The sequence below is a fragment of the Callithrix jacchus genome, chromosome 3 (assembly GCF_049354715.1).
Source record: "Callithrix jacchus isolate 240 chromosome 3, calJac240_pri, whole genome shotgun sequence".
NCBI lineage: Eukaryota > Metazoa > Chordata > Mammalia > Primates > Cebidae > Callithrix > Callithrix jacchus.
The window spans coordinates 51,930,274-51,950,478 of NC_133504.1; the positions used below are offsets into that span (position 1 = coordinate 51,930,274).

Sequence of the window (20,205 nt, forward strand, 5' to 3'; positions counted from 1 at the left end):
TCTATTCATAGTTTCAGCTTCCTCCTGGTTTAGGCTTGGGAGGACACAGGAATCCAGGAATTTATCCATTTCTTCCAGGTTTACTAGTTTATGCGCATAGAGTTGTTTGTAATATTCTCTGATGATGGTTTGAATTTCTGTGGAATCTGTGGTGATTTCCCCTTTATCATTTTTTATTGCATCTATTTGGTTCTCTCTTTTATTTTTAATCAATCTGGCTAGCAGTCTGTCTATTTTGTTGATCTTTTCAAAAAACCAGCTCTTGGATTTATTGATTTTTTGAAGGGTTTTTCGTGTCTCAGTCTCCTTCAGCTCAGCTCTGATCTTAGTTATTTCTTGTCTTCTGCTGGGTTTTGAGTTTTTTTGATCTTGCTCCTCTAGCTCTTTCAATTTTGACGATAGGGTGTCAATTTTGGATCTCTCCATTCTCCTCTTATGGGCACTTATTGCTATATACTTTCCTCTAGAGACTGCTTTAAATGTGTCCCAGAGGTTCTGGCATGTTGTGTCTTCGTTCTCATTGGTTTCTAAGAACTTCTTTATTTCTGCCTTCATTTCGTTGTTTACCCAGTCAACATTCAAGAGCCAGTTGTTCAGTTTCCATGAAGCTGTGCGGTTCTGGGTCTGTTTCTGAATTCTGAGTTCTAACTTGATTGCACTATGGTCTGAGAGGCTGATTGTTATGATTTCAGTTGTTTTGCATTTGTTGAGCAGTGCTTTACTTCCAATTATGTGGTCAATTTTTGAGTAGGTGTGATGTGGTGCTGAGAAGAATGTATATTCTGTGGATTTGGGGTGGAGAGTTCTGTAAATGTCTATCAGGTTTGCTTGCTCCAGGTCTGAGTTCAAGCCCTGGATATCCTTGTTGATTTTTTGTCTGGTTGATCTGTCTAGTATTGACAGTGGAGTGTTAAGGTCTCCCACTATTATTGTGTGGGAGTCTAAGTCCTTTTGTAAGTCCTTAAGAACTTGCCTTATGTATCTGGGTGCTCCTGCATTGGGTCCATGTATGTTTAGGATCGTTAACTCTTCTTCTTGTATCGATTCTTTTACCATTATGTAATGGCCTTCTTTGTCTCTTTTGATCTTTGTTGCTTTAAAGTCTATTTTATCAGAGATGAGAATTGCAACTCCTGCTTTTTTTTGCTCTCCATTTGCTTGGTAAATCTTCCTCCATCCCTTTATTTTGAGCCTTTGTGTATCCTTGCATGTGAGATGGGTTTCCTGGATACAGCACACTGATGGGTTTTGGATTTTTATCCAATTTGCCAGTCTGTGTCTTTTGATTGGTGCATTTAGTCCATTTACATTTAGGGTTAATATTGTTATGTGTGAATTTGATACTGCCATTTTGATGCGAAGTGGCTGTTTTGCCTGTTAGTTGTTGTAGATTCTTCATTATGTTGATGCTCTTTAGCATTCAATGTGATTTTGGAATGGCTGGTACTGGTTGATCCTTTCTATGTGTAGTGCTTCTTTTAGGAGCTCTTGTAAAGCAGGCCTGGTGGTGACAAAATCTCTGAGTACTTGCTTGTTCGCAAAGGATTTTATTTTTCCTTCACTTCTGAAGCTGAGTTTGGCTGGATATGAAATTCTGGGTTGAAAGTTCTTTTCTTTAAGAATGTTGAATATTGGCCCCCACTCTCTTCTGGCTTGTAGTGTTTCTGCCGAGAGATCTGCTGTGAGTCTGATGGGCTTCCCTTTGTGGGTGACCCGACCTTTCTCTCTGGCTGCCCTTAGTATTCTCTCCTTTATTTCAACCCTATTGAATCTGACGATTATGTGCCTTGGGGTTGCTCTTCTTGCGGAATATCTTTGTGGTGGTCTCTGAATTTCCTGCAGTTGAGTGTTGGCCTGTCTTGCTAGGTGGGGGAAATTTTCCTGGATGATGTCCTGAAGAGTATTTTCCAGCTTGGATTCATTCTCTTCATCCCCTTCTGGTACACCTATCAAACGTAGGTTAGGTCTTTTCACATAGTCCCTCATTTCTTGGAGACTTTGTTCAATCCTTTTTGCACTTTTTTCTCTAATCTTGGTTTCTCGTTTAATTTCATTGAGTTGGTCTTCGACTTCAGATATTCTTTCCTCTGCTTGGTCAATTCGGCTATTGAAACTTGTGCATGCTTCGTGAAGTTCTCGTATTGTGTTTTTCAGCTCCTTTAATTCATTCATATTCCTCTCTAAGGTATCCATTCTCGTTATCATTTCCTCGAATCTTTTTTCAAATCTTTTTTCAAGGTTCTTAGTTTCTTTGCATTGATTTAATACATGATCTTTTAGCTCACAAAAGTTTCTCATTATCCATCTTCTGAAGTCTAATTCCGTCATTTCGTCGCAGTCATTCTCCGTCCAGCTTTGTTCTCTTGCTGGTGAGGAGTTTTGGTCCTTTCTAGGAGGCGAGGTGTTCTGGTTTCGGGTGTTTTCCTCCTTTTTGCGCTGGTTTCTTCCCATGTTTGTGGATTTGTCCGCTGGTCGTCTGCGTAATTCCTGACTTTTCGATTGGGTCTCTGAGTGGACACCCTGAATGTTGATGATGAAGTATTTCTGTTGCTTGGTTTTTCTTCTACCAGTCTAGCCCCTTCGCTGTACGACTGCTGAGGTCCGCTCCAGACCCTGCTTGTCTGGGGTGCACCTCTAGCAGCTGTGGCACAGCGAGGGATGCTACCAGTTTCTTTTTCTGCTATCTTTGTCCCAGGATGGTGCCTGCCTAATGTCAGTCTTTTGGATATAGAGGGGTCAGGGAGCTGCTTGAGGAGACAGTTTGTACTTTATAGGGGCTTAATTGCTGAGCTGTGAGCTCTGTTGTTCATTCAGGGCTGTTAGGCTGCTATGTTTGATTCTGCTGCAACAGAGCTCGTTAAAAAAAACCCTTTTTTTTTCTCAAATGCTCTGTGTTGAGGGGTTTGGGCTTTATTTTTGGATGTCCATTGAGGTCCTGCCCCGCTAGGACGCAGACTAGCCACTGTTTGCCTGCCAAGGCTCCGCCCTGCTGTTGTGAGGCTCGCCCTGGCTCTGCTGTTCTGCTGTTCTCCGCCACGCCCTGCGGCTGAGTCTCTCTGTTGTAGTGGGTTGCCTCGGCAATGGCAGGCTGCGTCAGCAGTGGGCGTGTATCTCAGTTGGGGCGGATTGCCTCGGTAATGGTGGCTGCCCCTCCCCCTCAGAGCGTCTCGGGCTGTCTGCACGGGGCTTGTTTGAAATCGCGGTTTTGTTCGTCCCACTGGGCCAACCCTAACGCTCTGTTCCTGCAATCCCCTGGGCTGGCCCACTGTCCAAGTCTAGCTCAGTCTCAAGTCCAGCCCTCTCACGTCTCCGGTTGCCGGTTCAATGGGGCACCTGGACAAGCGCGCCCTGTGGGGAGTGCTGGGTAGGGCCAGCCGCCGCCACCCCGGCTGCCGGCTTCGCCAGGCGGAATATCTGCCTGGCATCCTGCGTCTCCTCTTCACTTGGGAATTTCCCCGTTCCGTGGGCAACAAAGATTAGTCTGGAAATGCAGCTCAGACTCACCTCTCCGCAGACACAACGAGAACTCCAATCCTGGGTTGTTCTCACAGCGCCATCTTCCTATCATGGTGTTAGGTCTTATGTTTAAGTCTTTAATCCATCTGGAGTTAATTTTAGTGTAAAGTGTCAGGAAGGGGTCCAGTTTCTGCTTTCTGCACATGGCTAGCCAGTTTTCCCAACACCATTTATTAAACATGGAGTCCTTTCTCCATTGCTTGTTTTTGTGAGGTTTGTCAAAGATCAGATGGTTGTAGATGTGTGGTGTTCCCTCCAGGGCTTCTGTTCTATTCCATTGGTCTGTATCTCTGTTTTGGTACCAGTACCATGCTGTTTTGATAACTAGCCTTGTAGTATAGTTTGAAGTCTGGGTAGCATGATGCCTCCGGCTTTGTTCTTTTTGCTTAGAATTGTCTTGGCTATGTGGGCTCTCTTTTGGTTCTATATGAAGTTTAAGGTAATTTTTTCCAGTTCTGTGAAGAGGGTCATAGGTAGCTTGATGGGGATAACATTGAATCTATAAATTTCTTTGGGCTATTGGCCATTTTGACTGTATTGATTCTTCCTAACCATGAGCATGGAATGTTTTTCCATCTGTTTGTGTCCTCTCTTAGTTTCTTGAGCAGTGGGTTGTAGTTCTCCTTGAAGAGGTCCTTTACATCCTTTGTTAGTTGTATTCCTAAGTATTTTATTCTCCTTGTAGCAATTGTGAATGGCAGTTTGTTCTTGATATGGCTCTCTTTAAGGCCGTTATTGGTGTGTAGGAATGCTTGTGATTTCTGTACATTGATTTTGTATCTTGAGACTTTGCCAAAGTTTCTTATCAGTTTCAGATTTTGGGCTGCAATATTGGGGTCTTCTAAATATACAATCATGTTGTCTGCAAATAGAGACAATTTGACTTCTTCCTTTTCTAATTGAATACCCTTTATTTCTTTTTCTTGCCTGATTGCTCTGGCTAGAACGTCCAATACTCTATTGAATAGGAGTGGTGAGAGAAGGCATCCTTTTCTAGTGGCAGATTTCAAAGGGAGTGCTTCCAGTTTTTGCCCATTCAGTGTGGTATTGGCTATGGGTTTGTCGTAAATAGCTTTTATTATTTGAGATAGGTTTAGTCAATACCTAGTTTATTGAGAGTTTTTAAGCATAAAGGGCTGCTGAATTTTGTCAAAAGCCTTCTCTGCATCAATTGAGATAATCATGTGGTTTTTGTCTTTGGTTTGATTTATGTGGTGGATTATGTTTATAGACTTGCGTATGTTGAACCAGCCTTGCATCCCTGGGATGAAGCCTACTTGATCGTGATGGATAAGCTGTTTAATGTGCTGTTGCGATCAGTTTGCCAGTATTTTATTGAATCTATGTTCATCACAGATATTGGCCTGAAGTTTTCTTTTTTTGTTGAGTCTCTGCCAGGTTTTGGTATCAGGACGATGTTGGTCTCATAAAATGATTTGGGAAGGATTCCCTCTTTTTGTATTGTTTGGAATAGTTTCAGGAGTGGTACTGGCTCCTCTTTTTATGTCTGGTAGAATTTGACTCTGAACCCATCTGGACCTGGGCTTTTTTTAGTTGATAGGCTATTAATTGCTTCCTCATCTTCAGTGTTTGTTTTTGGTCTATTCAGGGTTTTGACTTCTTCCTGGTTTAGGCTTAGGCAAGTGTCCAGGAATTTATCCATTTCTTCCAGATTTACTAGTTTATGTGCATAGTGTTGTTTGTAGTAATCTCTGATGGTGGTTTGTATTTCTGTGGAATCTCTGGTGATATCCCCTTTATTGATTTTTATTGCATCTATTTGATTATTATCTCTTTTCTTTTTTATTAATCTGGCTAGTGGTCTATTTTGTTGATTTTTTTCAAAATACCAGCTCCTGGATTTATTGATTTTTTTTTTGAAGGGTTTTTTATATCTCTGTGTCCTTCAGTTCTGCTCTCATCTTAGTTATTTCCTGTCTTCTGCTAGCTTTTTAGTTTTTTTGATTTTGCTCCTCTAGCTATTTCAATTTTGATGATAAGAGTGTCAATTTTAGATCTTTCCTTGCTTCTCATGTGGGGATTTATTGCTATAAATTTTCCTTTAGACCCTGCTTTAAATGTGTCCCGGAGATTCTCTTTGTTCTTGTTGGTTTTGAAGAACATCTTTATTTGCCTTCATTTCATCGTTTATCCAGTCAACATTCAGGAGTCAGTTGTTCAGTTTCCATGAAGTTGTGCGGTTCTGAGTAAGTTTCTTAATCCTGAGTTCTAATTTAATTGCAGTGTGGTCTGAGAGACTGTTTGTTATGATTTCCGTTTTTTTGCATTTGCTAGGAGTGATTTACTTCCAATTATGTGATCATTTTTAGAGTAGGTGCGATGTGGTGCTGAGAAGAATGTATATTCTGTGGATTTGGAGTGGAGAGTCCTGTAGATGTCTATCACATTTGCTTGGTCCAGATCTGAATTCAAGTCCTGGATATTCTTGTCAATTTTCTGTCTCGTTGATCTGTCTAATATTGGCAGTGGACTGTTGTAGTTTCCCACTATTATTGTGCGGGAGTCTAAGTCTCTTTGTAGGTCTTTAGGAACTTGCTTTATGTATCTGGGTGCTCCTGTATTGGGTGTGTACGTATTTAGGATCATTAGCTCTTCTTGTTGCATTAATCCTTTTACCATTGTATAATGCCCTTCTTTGTCTCTTTTGGTCTTTCTTTCTTTAAAGTATGTTTTATCAGAGCCTAGGATTGCAACTCCTGATTTTTTGTGCTCTCCATTTGCTTGGTAAATCTTCCTCCATCCCTGTATCTTGAGCCTACATATGTCCTTGGATGTGAGATGGGTGTGCTGAATACAGCACACTGGTGGTTTTTGACTTTTTATGCAATTTGCCCATCTGTATCTTTTGATTGGGGCATTTAGCCCATTTACATTTAAGGTTAATATTGTTATGTGTGAATTTGATCCTGCCATCTCCATCACATTCACGTACACCTATCAAAGGTAGATTAGGTGTGTTTGCATAATCCCATGTTTCTTGGAGGCTTTGTTCATTTCTTTTTACTCTTTCTTCTCTAATCTTACCTTCTCATTTTATTTCATTTAGTTGATCTTGAATCTTTGATATCCTCTCTTCTGCTTGGTTGATTCGGAATTTGCAAGTTGTGTATGATTCACGAAGTTCCTCTTGTCATGTTTTTCAGCTCCCTAAAGTCATTTATATTCTTCTCCAAGGTTTATTCTTGTTAGCATTTCATCAAACCTTTCTTCAAGGTTCTTACTTTCTTTGCATTGGGTTATAACATGTTCTTTTAGCTCAAAGAAATTTGTTATTACCCACCTTCTGAAGCCTGTTTCTGTCAATTCATCAGATTCATTCTCCATCCAGCTTTGTTTCCTTGCTGGTGAGGAGTTGTGATCCCTTGGAGGAGGAGAAGCATTCTGGTTTTGGGTGTTTTCATCCTTTTTGCACTGGATCTTCCCATCTTTGTGGATTTATCTACCTGTGGTTTTTGTAGTTGGTGACTTTCAGATGGGGTCTCTGAGTAACGTCCTTTTTGTTGATGATGCGTTACTTTTTTCTGCTTTTTAGTTTTGCTTCTGACAGTGAGGCTCCTCTGCTGTAGGACTGCTGGAGGTCCTCTCCGGACCCTTTTTCCCTGGGGATCACCAGCAGTGGCTGCAGAAGAGTAAGGGTTGCTGCCAGTTTCTTCTTCTGTTATCTTTGTCCCTGAAGGATACCCACCATATGTCAGCCTGAGGTCTCCTTTATGAAGTGACTCTTTGGATGTACAGGGGTCAGGGAGGTGCTTGAGGAGACAGTCTGTCCCTTATAGGAGCTCAAGTGTTGAGCTGTGAGCTCCTGTTGTTTCATTCAGAGTTGCTGGGCAGGTACGTTTAAGTCTGTTGCAGCGGAACTCATGATCACCTTTTTTTCCGGTTGCTCCCTCCTGGGAAGATGGGCCTTTATTTATAAGTTCCTGACATGCTGCTACCTTTTTTCAGAGATTCCTTGCCCAGCAAGGAGGTAGCCTATTCACTGTCTGCCAGCAGAGACATTGCTGAGCTGCTGTGGGCTCTGCCCTGCTGCTGTGTGAACTTCCTTGGGTTTTATTTATAGAGGAATAGTTAGAACTGCCTTGGTAATGACGGTCTGCCTCAATAAAGACAGACTGCCTCTGTAATGGCGGACTACATTGGTAGTGGTAGACTGCCTCGGTAATGGCAGATGCCCTTCCCCCAACAAAGCTGGACCATCCTGGGTCCAGCTGTGCTTGCTGTGAAACTCTCAATCCCAAGTGTTTCAGATTGCTGGTCTTTGTGGGAGTGGAACCTGCCAAGCCAGATCACCTGGATCCCTGTTTCAGCCCTCTTTGTTTCTGTGGAATGTGTGGCTCTGTCTCCCAGGTGTTCCAGGCATCAGTGGAAATGGCCACTCAGATTTGTGTGAGTTTTTGTTTCATGGCTGAAACAACCATGCTGGAAACTCGTGGCACTTTTCAGCCTGGGAATCTCCTGGTCTGTGGGCAGTAATAACTCATTTGCAAATGCAGTGTTCACTCACCCTCTGCATTGTTCTTGCTGGGAACTGCACTCCAGAGCTGTTTCTATTTGGCCATCTTGGATCCTCCTACCTGGCAATAGATATTCTTTTACATTTTTGGTGAGGATACGTTTTAGAGGACAGTTGGGCAATATTTATCAAATTAAACATTCAAATGACCCAATATTCTAGTCCTAGAAATCTAGTCTCTAGAAATAACATATATTTAAAGATTACAGACAGACAGGTATTTATTACAGTATTGTATGTAATAGCAAAACATTGGAAGCAACCTAAATGTTCTGTAGGGGTATGGTTAAATAATTATGATATTTCCAGACAGTGGTATACTATACAATCTTATAAACTATGGAAGCTGTTTATGTTGAGTTATGTGAGTTAATAATATTAGATTATTTAACATATATGAAATGTTTAGAATGTGTCTGGCACTTAGTTAATGTGATATCAGTGTTTGTTATTATTATTGTTAACTTACTGATGTGTAATAAATATTCATATGGAAAAAAATCTCTAGATATGTTAAGTAAAAATAAAAAACAGCAACATGCAGAGCTATTTATTGTGTGCTATTATTTGTTTAAAGAAAGGAGAAAGAAAAGAATACATATGTGACTGCTTTTATATGCATATAGTATCTGTGAAAGAGCATGCAATAAACTGAAAACATTAATTGTATTTTGAGAGAGGAATGAGATGGTAGAGGGATAGTGACTTTTCACTGTGTTCTTTTCTTCTCCTTTTGAATTTGTTCCATAATGAATATATTACATAGTGAAAAATTGAAACGTAAGTTAAACTTATTTCTCTTATTGAAAAGTCTATATTTGACTATTAAATCAGGTTCATTTGTAGCATTAGTATGAATTATTATGGTTTTAATCAGGAAAAAAAAACACAGGATAGTACAACTTCAGTTATCTAGAATGGCTGGAGCATAGAATTCTGGGTAAATTTAATTTTGATTAATCAGAATTTTAATTAGAAGCATTTGGTTGTAAAATATATATTCCGTTTGAAAATATATCTGAGTTGTCTTTCTTGTCTCAGTAAGTATAACATATTGAACTTATTACAAAGTGTTTATTTTTGAGGATTTTGTAGGATTGGGGCTTATTCTTACTATTAGTTTATAAAAAGTTGAAGAAACTGAGTTTGAATGCATATGTACTTTAAAATATATCCTAGAAAATGTTTTTTAAAAAGGTGACAACAAAAAAACTTGATCCTAATATAAGCTTTGTATGTGCAAGTGATATTTCTCTAAGATTTGAACTCTGAATAAAAGGGTAGAATTCTGGTTAATTTAAATTTCACAGCTGGGTATGATGGCTTATACCTGTAATCCCAGCACTTTGGGAGGCTGCGGCAGGAGGATACCTTGAGGCTGGGAGTTTGAGGCCAGCCTGGGCAACACAGCAAGACCCTGTCTCTACAAAAATAAATAAATAAATAAATAAATAAATAAATAAATAAATAAATAAATAAATTTAGCATTTCTGGCCTGGCCATTCTGTTTATCAAAATTTCTGGACAAATACATATGTTAATTTTATGTTTTGCATATATAATTCTTTCTTTTTAACAGGTATTTATTGACACTTTTGGTGTTTTTAGGATTTGGAGTGGATCAGTTACGAGATGACAATCTAGAAACCTATTGGCAATCAGATGGTTCCCAGCCTCATTTAGTGAACATTCAATTCAGGTAATACATTTTCAAATTTTTCAACTAGTGTAGTTTGTAAACAGACAAAGAAATTATTTACATAAATATGAAAGAAATAGAGAATAAATACACTTAACTTGTTAAACTCTGAAGTCTTAGAGATTATTTTTCTGTTCAGTTGTTAGCATTTTAAGTTTACTCTGTCTTATTTTTTATGAATTTTCTTATGGTATGTTGCATAGTTCCTTTTATGTAGATGTTTGTCAAATATACTTTTTAATATAATTTATTTTTTGAAGGTGCTTTCAGAAAAATATGATTTGCTTATGGCCCAACACAGTGCCTTAATGTATCATATTAAGTAAAACTGGAATGTTGATGGTAAGTTTTTTAGTGATGGAGTGTTCATATAACTTTTCAAATTTTTACTTTTATTTGAAAAAAAATTTTTTTTTTAACTTAGAACTTCTAAGGTCATTTTCCTTTTTGAAAATGCTTTTTTGACAGGAAAGGAAAACAGCCATGTTTGTCAGTGCTTTAAATTTACTTACCAAATTTTAAAAATTTTAAATAGAGACAAGGTCTCACTTTGTTGGCCAGGCTGGTCTCAAACTCCTGGCCTCAAGAATTCCTACCACCTCAGCCTCCCAAAATGCTGGCGTTCCAGGCATGAACTACTGGGTGTGGCTGAATTTATTGATGTACTTGGAAACCAGTTAACTCTTGTTCTATTTATACCATCTATTTTATCATTCTATAGCATTGTATTTTTAGTTATTTGTTTTTTTATCATCCTAGAATACAAGTCAGCAAACTTTCAACAAGCCAGACAGTAAGTATTTTAGACTTTGTGGGCCATCTGATCTGTTTTGCAGCTACAGTGCTCAGTTCCACTGTTATAGCACAAAGACGACCCTACACGGTGCATAATGACAGAATTAAATCTAATTAATGATAAAATTAAATCTAATTAAAATTTCTCTTACAAAAGCAGATGTTAAGCCGGATTTATTTATTTTCCTTCTGACTTTTATTTTAGCTTAAGAGAGTACATGTGCAGGTTGGTTACATGGATAAATTACATTTCGCTGGGGTTTGGTGTAGAAATTATTTCGTCACTCAGGTAGTAAGCGTAGTACCTGATAGGCAGTTTTTTGGTCCTCACCTTCCTTTTCTTCACCTCAAGCAGGTACATATGTCTGTTATCCTCTATTTTGTATCTATATGTATTCAATTTTTTTTTATTTTGTTTTTTTTTGAGATGGAGTTTTACTCTGTCACCCAGGCTGGAGTGCAGTGGCGTCATCTCTGCTCACTGCAACCTCTGCCTCCTGGTTCAAGCAATTCTCCTGCCTCAGCCTCCTAAGTAGCTGGGATTATAGGCACCCACCACAACGCTTGGCTAATTTTTGTAGAGGTGAGGTTTCACGGCGTTGGCCAGGCTGGTCTCAAATTCCTGACTTCAGGTGATCCACCTGCCTCGGCCTCCCAAAATGTTGAGATTATAGGTGTGAGCCGCTGTGCCCAACAATATATTCAGTTTTTAGTTTCCACTTATAAATGAAAACATGCAATATTTGGTTTTCTGTTCCTGTGTTTTCTTAGGACTTTGGCCTCCAACTGCATCCATGCTGCTGCAGAGGACATGATTTCATTCTTTTTATGATTGTGTGGTGTTTCATGGTGTATATGTACCATATTTTCTTTATCCAGTCCACTGTTAATAGGCATCTCAGTTGATTCCATGTCTTTGGTGTTATGAATAATGCTGCAATGAACATATGTGTGCATTGGTCTTATGGTAGAATTATTTAAATCCCTTTGGATGTATATCCAGTAATGGAATTGCTTGGTCCAATAGTAGTTATGTTTTAAATTCTTTGAGAAAACTCCAAACTGCTTTCTATAGCGGCTGAACTAATTTATATTCCCATCTGCAATGTATAAGCATTCCTTTTTTTCCACAACTTCACTAGCATCTGTTATTTTTTTTTTGACTTTTTAATAATAAACATTCTGACTGTATCTTATTGTAGTTTTGATTTGCATTTCTCTAGTGATTAGGGAGGTTGACCATCTTTTCATATGCTTGTTGGCTGTATGTCTACTTTTGAGGAGTGTTTGTTCATATCCGTTGCCCACTTTTGAATAGAGTTGCTTTTTTCTTGTAAATTTAAGTTCTTATAAGTTCTGGATATTAGACATTTGTCAGATGCATAGTTTGCAAATATTTTTTCCCATTCTCTAAGTTGTCTGTTTACTCTGTTAATAGTTTCTTTCACTGTGCTGAAGCTCTTTATTTTAATTAGGTCCCACTTGTCAATTTCTGTTTTTGTTTTAATTGTTTTTGGAGTTTTTGTCATGAAGTCTTTACTAGGTCCTCTGTTCTAGGCATTTCTAGATATTTCCTAGGTTCTACCCTGGTTTTTATAGCTGTAGGCTTTACATTTAGGTCTTTTATAAATCTTGAGTTGATTTTTGTGTATGGTGAAAGGGAGGAGTCTGGTTTCAATCTTCTGCGAATGGCTAGCCAGTTATCCCTGTACAATTTTGAATAGAGAGTTCCTTCCCCATTGCTTGTTATTGCCAATTTTTTTTGAAGATCTGATGGTTGTAGATGTGCAGCTTTATTTCTTGGTGCTCTAACCTGTTCCATTGGTCTTTGTGTCTGTTTTTGTACTAGTACCATGTTCTTTTGGTTACTGTTACCTTGGAGTATAGTTTGAAGTTGGGTAAAGTGATGCTACCAACTTTGTTCTTTTTGCTTAGTATTGCTTTGGCTCCTGAGGCTCTTTTTTGGCTCCATGTGAATATTAGAATAGTTCACTAATTCTGTGGGAATGGCATTTAATCTGTAAATTGCTTTGGACAGTTATGACCATTTTTAAAAAATAATATTTATTCTTCCTATCCATGAGCATGGGTTGTTTTTCCATTTGTTTGTGTTGTGTCTGATTTCCTTTAGCAGTGTTTTGTAATTCTTGTAGAGATCTTTTGCCTTCTTGGTTAGGTATTTTATTCTTTTTTTGTGGCTGTTTCGAGTGAGATTGTGCTCTTGATTTGGCTCTCCGATTGGATGTTCTTGGTGTATAGAAATGCTCTTGACTTTTGTTGATTTTGTATCCTGAAGCTTTGCTGAAATTGTTCATCAGATCTAGGGGTCTTTGGGCAGAGACTATGAGGTTTTCTAGATATAGAATTATAGAGTCTGGAAACAGAGAGTTTGACTTCCTCTCTCCATATTCGAATGCCTTTTATTTTTTTCTCTTGCCTAATTGTTCTGGCTAGGATCTCTAGAACTATGTTGAATAGTAGTGGTGAGAGTGGGCATCCTTGTCTTGTTCTGGTTCTTAAGGGGAATGCTTCCTTCCAACTTTTGCTCAGTATGATGTTGGCTGTGGGTTTGCCATAAATGGCTCTTATTATTTTGAATTATGATTCTTCAATACCTAGTTTGTTGAGGATTTTTAACATGAAGAGATGAATTTTTTTGAAAGCCTTTTCTGCATCTCTTGAGATGATGATGTGGTTTTTGTTTTTAGTTCTGTTTATGTGATGAGAGACATTCATTGATTTGTATATGTGAGCCAATCTTACATCCCAGGAATAAAGCCTACTTGATTGTGGTGGATTTGCTTTTTTGATGTGCTGCTGGATTCAGTTTGCTAGTATTTTATTGAGGATTTTTGTGTCAATATTCATCAAGAATATTGGCCTGATTTCTTTCTTTACAGGGTCTCTGCCAGGTTTTGGCATTGGAGTGATGTTGCCTTTGTATAATGAGTTAGGGAGGAGTCCTTCCTTCTCAGTTTTTTGCAATGGATTCAGTAGGAATCCAGCTCTTCTTTGTACTCTGGGGTTCTCTGAATTTCCTGAATTTGAATGTTGACCTCTTTAGTGAAGTTGGGGAAATTTTCATGGACAGTATTCTCAAATATATTTTCCAGTTTGCTTGCTGTTTCCCCCTCTCTTTCAGGGTCCCCAGTGAGTTGTAGGTATGGTCTCTTTACATAATGTTACATTTCTCAGATTTTTTCTCATTAAAAAAAATTTTTTTTCCTTTATTTTTGTCTAACTGAAATTGATTTGAAGAACCAGTCTTTGTGCTCTGAGATTCTTTCCTCAGCTTGGTCTATTCTGCTGTTAACACTTCTGAATGTATTATGAAATTCTTGTAGTGAGATTTTCAGCTCTATCAGATCAGTTTGGTTCTTTCTTAAAATAGCTATTCCATTTTCAGCTCTTGATTTGTTTTACTGGATTCCTTAGATTCCTTGGAATGGGTTTCAGCTTCCTTCTGCATCTTGATATTCTTCATTACTCTCCAGATTCTGAATTCTGAATCCTGAATGTCTGTCATATCTGCCATTTCAATCCGGTTAAGAACCATCGCTAGGCAACTAGTATGCTCATTTGGTGGTAAGAAGACAGTCTGGCTTTTAGACTTGCCAGAATTCTTACTCTGGTTCTTTCTCATCTTTGTGGGATGATGTTCCTTTAATTTTTGAAGTTGCTGTCCTTTAGATGGGATTTTTTTGCTTTTATCTTCTTTGATGTCATTGAGGGTTTGACTGTTATATATAAGTTGGGTTTAGTTGACTGGCTTCGTTTCTGGATGATTTCCAGGTACCAGGGCCCAGCTTAGCACTTGTGGGTTACATGCTGTAATCCAGAGGGCCTCTGTCCAGGCCCATAACATTGTTCTCTGGCTCTTCAAGATAAGCAACTGCTGTACTGGAGGGGCCACGGTGTTCTCAGTCTGCCTGCAACAACATTCCAATGAGGGGTGTAGGCAAAGCAGTCAGGGGATGTTTGTGGCAGTGTGTGCTGACAGCAGCCCCTTTGCAAAAGCTTTCTAATGGTTAGGTGGGGTCTTTTGCTAAAAAAGCTGTGGCAGTGGCCACTGGGAAGCACCTCAATAGGTCATCTGAGGCTGTGCTGCAATCAGGCATGGCCAAGCAAGAACACTAGGAGAGGCTGGCAGACAAGGGGGTGCTCAGATCAGACTGGCCCCATCTCATGGGTAAGATAGCCCTATTTTGTCCAGGTCCAAGAGTCAACAAAGGCCAAAGCCACCTAGAGGTACATGGCAAGCCATGGCAGATGGGCGTCCCTAACTGTGGTCCGCTGCAGCCATTCCCATGCCCAACGCTCTGGGCTCCACACAGGCTGGGGCCCTGTGCCTGCTAACTCCAAGCAGCACTCCCTGATGGTTCAGATGCCCTTGGGGGTTGTGGGGCCTCCTTCAACTAGAATTTTGGAGATTCATGGCGAGAGTGGATTACTCCATGCCTATTTAACTAATTCCTTCCCCAGGAGCTGCTGAGGGCCAGGAATGAGTCCTGGTGCTCAGCAACTCTGTTCAGAGTTCCCAGCTTACTCCCTTTCAGCCCAGGGTGTGCTTGGTCCTCCCTCTGTCCACTCTCAATGCCTTTCTTCCAACAGTCTGCTCAGAGTATGCCTGTCTTCTTGATGGTCTGGTCTGTTGGTGAATGAAGCTCTTCCTGGCTGCATCTAGTTGGCTGTTTTGGCTCTGATCAACCCTGAGATTCTTTTTAAAGAAAAGTTTTATTTCTTAAAATGGTTGCTAAAATTAAAATGACAATTAGGTACTAGTCTCTTTATTAGTAAATAATAAACTATTATATTTCAAATTGGTGAAATGTAATATAAAGTTATCTTTCTACATTTAATCCACATCTCCTCCTTCCTTCTGAAGAATATAAACTCAAGATGGGAAAGGAGGACAAAGCCAGAAGTATGAAAGATATTTAAGTAGTTTTAGTTGACGGTAAGTTTAGTTTCAGTTAACAGTGTGATGTGGCTGCTAAAAAAGGTAGTATGATTTTAGGATGCAATAAGGGAAGCATAGAATCTATGAAGACCTCCTAGTGTGTTGTATTCCATGTTGGCTTCCCCTGCTAACACTGATAAAGAAGGTCTAAGATGTGCTAAGAAGAGAGTAGGCAGGATAGGGGATTGAAGCCAAACCATAAAAAAAAAAAAATTGGAACATACAGTCTGCCGAAAACTTTGAGGGACATGGTAGCTTTCTTTCCATAATTTGAAGGATTTATACTTTGTGGAGGAATTAGATTTTTGTGTCTGTGTCACCTCATAAGAAAAAACTTCATCTAAAAGGTAAGAGCTACATGAAGACCAGTTATGGCTTAGTATAAGTTGGAACTGACCAAAGATAACTTATCTGCTTGATAGTCATAGTTGTTACCTGTCAGAAAAATTTTGAACCTGGATATCTATTTGAAATAGATGGTAGTTAGATTATAACTAACTACCCTAAGGTAGTTAAGGTCCTCTAATCTTATGTTTAGTCCTGTGGGCTTATGGTTCTGGTTAGGTCTAATTAAAATATATTATACTTCACTTGCTAAATGTTTAAATGATTTTTTTGTGAAATAGCTTTAAATGTTAGAATATGAACATAATTTAAAGTATGAAATATTTCAAAATTCAAGAACAGACATATTAGCAATTAAGTATCACATAGGGCTCATACATTGAAAATCTAATTTGGAAAATTTTCATGTCGTGATTTTCATTTGGAGGAATGTACTGTTCTGTCAGCCATGCAGAAAACTACAAAGAAATAATCTTCATAAAAATTTGAATAGAATATATTAAAAACTGTTACCTATTATGTAAATAAATGAAGGGAAAAAGCCCTCCTTCTCCCCAGAAAAAGAGGTAATTTTTCTTGGCAGTTAGGAGAAAAAAGTCCTAAGGTAAAGAAGGGGAAGGAAAAAATATAACAAGAAAATGTACTTGTTTGCTGATTTAAAAGAATAAATACTGAAATATTAAGCCGAGTAAGAACAAAGCGAAATTTGTGCTTTTGTTTGGCCTGCCTTCATCAAAGTTTCTACAAGTTGTATCTTGTCATTTTTATCATGGTAATAAAAATTATACAATATTTTTTATGATACAAAATTATTTCTGTGTTACAAAGTAATTTATTGAAATAGAGGACACAAGAATGCTGAGAAAAATATTGAAAAATTTTGCTGGTTTGCTTTATTTTAAAGATAAAGATTGATAGTTTAATAATGAAAGATAAATCATAAATTAAAAAAATACCTGTATTTCCTAAAATCTGGGTTGAATGAAAACATTGATAACAATAAACTTCATTATCATTTAAAGCACTCTGAACAGAAAGTTCTTTATTTTATATATATATTCTATATATAGAATTTTACTAAATGCTATATATACTTAAATGCCAACATATGGGTGTAAATTGGTTAAATCAAATCATAGAAATTATTTATCTCCTCCCTGAATTAACTGTTCATAAATTTTAAACTTTATAGTTTTGTAATGTTTATACTTTTGCTTAATCATCTCTTTGGATTAATTTTAGAAATTAATCCAAATTTTTTTTAATCCAAATTAATTTTTAAAAATTAATCCAAATTTTTAAAAATACCAGGTAATAGGTGAACAACAGGATGTATTGCCTGGTAGCACTCTAGTTTCAGCAGCTTAGGTGTCTTTGTAAAAAAGCATTTGTGCAATTATAGGATACTTTATTGCATTTTCCCACTTATTTTTAAAAAGTAGAACAAATGGAGAAATTAAAGTGCTGATGCCTTTTTAAAAATGATAGGTTGGATGCAGTGGCTCACACCTGTAATCCCAGCACTTTGGGAGGCTGAGGTAGGAGGACTGTTTGAAGCCGGAAGTTCAAAACTAGCCTGGGAAAATAAAGCAAGATTCTTCTCTCCAAAAAGTTAAAAAATTACCTGGGTGTGGTGGTATACACCTGTAGGCTCAGCTACTCAGTAAGCTGATGTGGATCGATTTGAGCCAGGAATCAGTCTGCAGTGAGCTATTGTCATGCCACTGCACCCCAGCAAGATCCTGTCTCTTAGAAAAAAAAGATGTATAATAGATGTTAGGCCTAATCACAGTGTATTAATACTTGTGGGTACATTAGAAATCATTAGACTCAACTAGATGTTCATTGGACTTTACTAGTCATCTACGTATTGAATTATGAACACCAAAAGTAGATGTTAAATATTGTCAAAGATTGCGACTGAACCATCTGGTATAATTTAGGATTGTGATTTAGGATTGAGTAGATTTTTTAGCACTTGAGAACCAACTTTCCTACCTCTATTATATATCTTCAGTGTTCAGCTTCCTTCCATTTGATTTTCATCCATGTTTTCATGAAAACATTTGTACTAATGTAAGAACTTTCTGTATTGAAAAAAATTGTTTTACAAATAAGTTTGAAAGAGGTTCAATTTGGAGTTTATATTTGTTAAACTATTTGGTTCTTTAGATTTTTTTTTTCTTCACATAGAAAATAAGCAACTCTTGATTTATGTAACAGTTTCTTAGCTACTTAAGCATGTAGGTTTTGGAAATAATTTATATGTATCACTGATCTGTTAAGGTGAACATATATTGTACAGTTATAAATTCACATTATTTTTACATCTCACTGTCTTTTTAAATTAGAACAAGCTCTTTTCCTGCTCTGGATGAGAACTTGGTGGGGAGCATATAGGACATCTTTTGGTAACATATACAGTTTTATGGTTATTTCAAATGGCAAAATATATTTTAGAAATTAAAGTGTTCAGTTCTAGTGAATAGTGAAGATGTCAATCTTGCTTTAAAGTTTCTTTTAAGGTTTATTCCTCTCCTAAACTTGGGCCTATTGCAAGTTGAGTGTAGTTTGCTTCACTACGCTACCTAGTTTTTTTTTTTGTCCTTTCATATTTCTGAATTTGTTAGATCTGCTAGTAGGAATGGAGAGAGGTAAGAAAAGAAGGAAAGTCTGTAGATTGCCAATTCTGTCTTGGTGATATAGCATTGGTGTTCTTTGTACTTGGATATATGTTTAAAGCTGACTCTTATGGATGTTTTTGTGGGTTGAGGGAATCAGCCACCACAATCACTTAATGCTGTAGATGATTTATCTGCATTTCTCTTGTTGAGGGTATATTAATCACCTTCTTTTTCACATGGTGATACCTTCAACTTCCTGATAAGGATTATTCATCCTTCCTAGAAAGAAACTAAAATAACCCTTCAGGTTATCGGGTTATAAAGTTCCCTTCTTTTCCCAGTTTCCTGAGACTTTTTTTTGTAAATAGGTGTTGGATTTTCTCAAATGTCTTTCCTGCATCTATTCATATGGATCATGTGGTTTTTCTTTATTCTGTTGAGATGGTGAATAATAAAATTCAGTATTTAATTACTCATTTAATATTCTGTTGAGATGGTGAGTAATAAAACAATAAAGACTTTTTTTATTTGTATTGAAATATATAACATAAATTTACCATTACAGCTATTTTTAAATGTACAGTTCAGTGTCCTTAAGTACATGTACATTGTTGTGCAACCACTACCACCTCTCTCTTGAGAACTTTTCATCATCCTGTGTGAAACCCATTAAGTAATAACCACCCAGTTTCCTCCTCTCTCCAGCTTAAGATAATCACTGATTTATTTTTTGTCTCTATGTATTTTGGTGTTCTAGGCACCTGATGTAAGTGGAATTATATAATAGTTAGTTATCATTTGGTGTCTCACTTTTCTCACTTAGCATAATGTTTTCGAGGTTCATTCATGTTGTAGCATGTGTCAGAATTTCATTCCTTTTGAAGGATGAATAATAATCCATTGTATGACTGTGCCACATTTTGTTTATCCATTCATTTGTCAGAGGACATTGGGTTGTTTCTAATTTTTGGCTATTGTAAATAATACTATTATGAACATTTGTGTGCAAATATCTGTTCAAGTGCCTTATCTAACTTTTTTTTGGATATATATCCAGAAGTGGAATTTCTTGATCAAATGGTAATTCTATGTTTAATTTTTTGAGGCACCTCCACACTGTTTTCCATGGCAGCTATACCATTTTACCTTCCCACTGGTAATGCACAAAAGTTCCAGTTTCTCCACATCCATGCCAACATTTGATAATAGTCATCCTAATGAGTCTATCTCATTTTAGTTTTGATTTGCATTTCTCTAATGATTTGTGATACCAAGCATTTTTTCATGTGCTTTCTGCATATCTTCTTTAGAGAAATGACTGCCTAAGTCCCTTCCCTCTTTTTACATTGGGTTGTCTTTTTGTTGTTAAGCTGTAAGACACCTTTATATGTCCTGCTACAGTTACTCAACTTTGCCATTGTAGTGTTGAAGCTCCCATAGACAATGTGTTTATGACAAGAATGTCCCTTTGTTTCAATAAAATTTTATTTACAAAAATAGGTGACAGTCCATATTTGGCCTGCAAGCTGTAGCTTACGAAGCCCTGCTTTAGGGCCTTAGTTCTCAAACTTTTTAGTCTCAGTACACTTTAAATTCTTATTGAGGACTCCAGAAATCTTTATATATATATACACACACATACATATATATATGTATTTTACTATTTTAGAAATTATAGACGAGGAACTTTAAATTATTCACTAAAAGTAAACAATAATTAACCTATTATGTG

The 20,205-nt window shown here is 37.5% G+C and overlaps 1 protein-coding gene across 6 annotated transcripts in view; it reads left to right on the top strand.

Moving 5' to 3' along the window:
* ANAPC10 (anaphase promoting complex subunit 10) overlaps positions 1–20,205 on the top strand; it is a 175,260-nt gene that overhangs the window by 26,434 nt on the left and 128,621 nt on the right. For all 6 annotated transcript variants that reach the window (XR_008480036.2, XM_054252891.2, XM_054252890.2 and 3 more), the window contains exon 3: positions 9,659–9,749. Coding sequence is in view for 5 of the 6 variants with exons in the window: in XM_054252891.2 (XP_054108866.1) it covers positions 9,659–9,749 (91 nt within the window). In the remaining variant the exon portion in view is untranslated. The remainder of the gene's footprint in view (positions 1–9,658; positions 9,750–20,205) is intronic.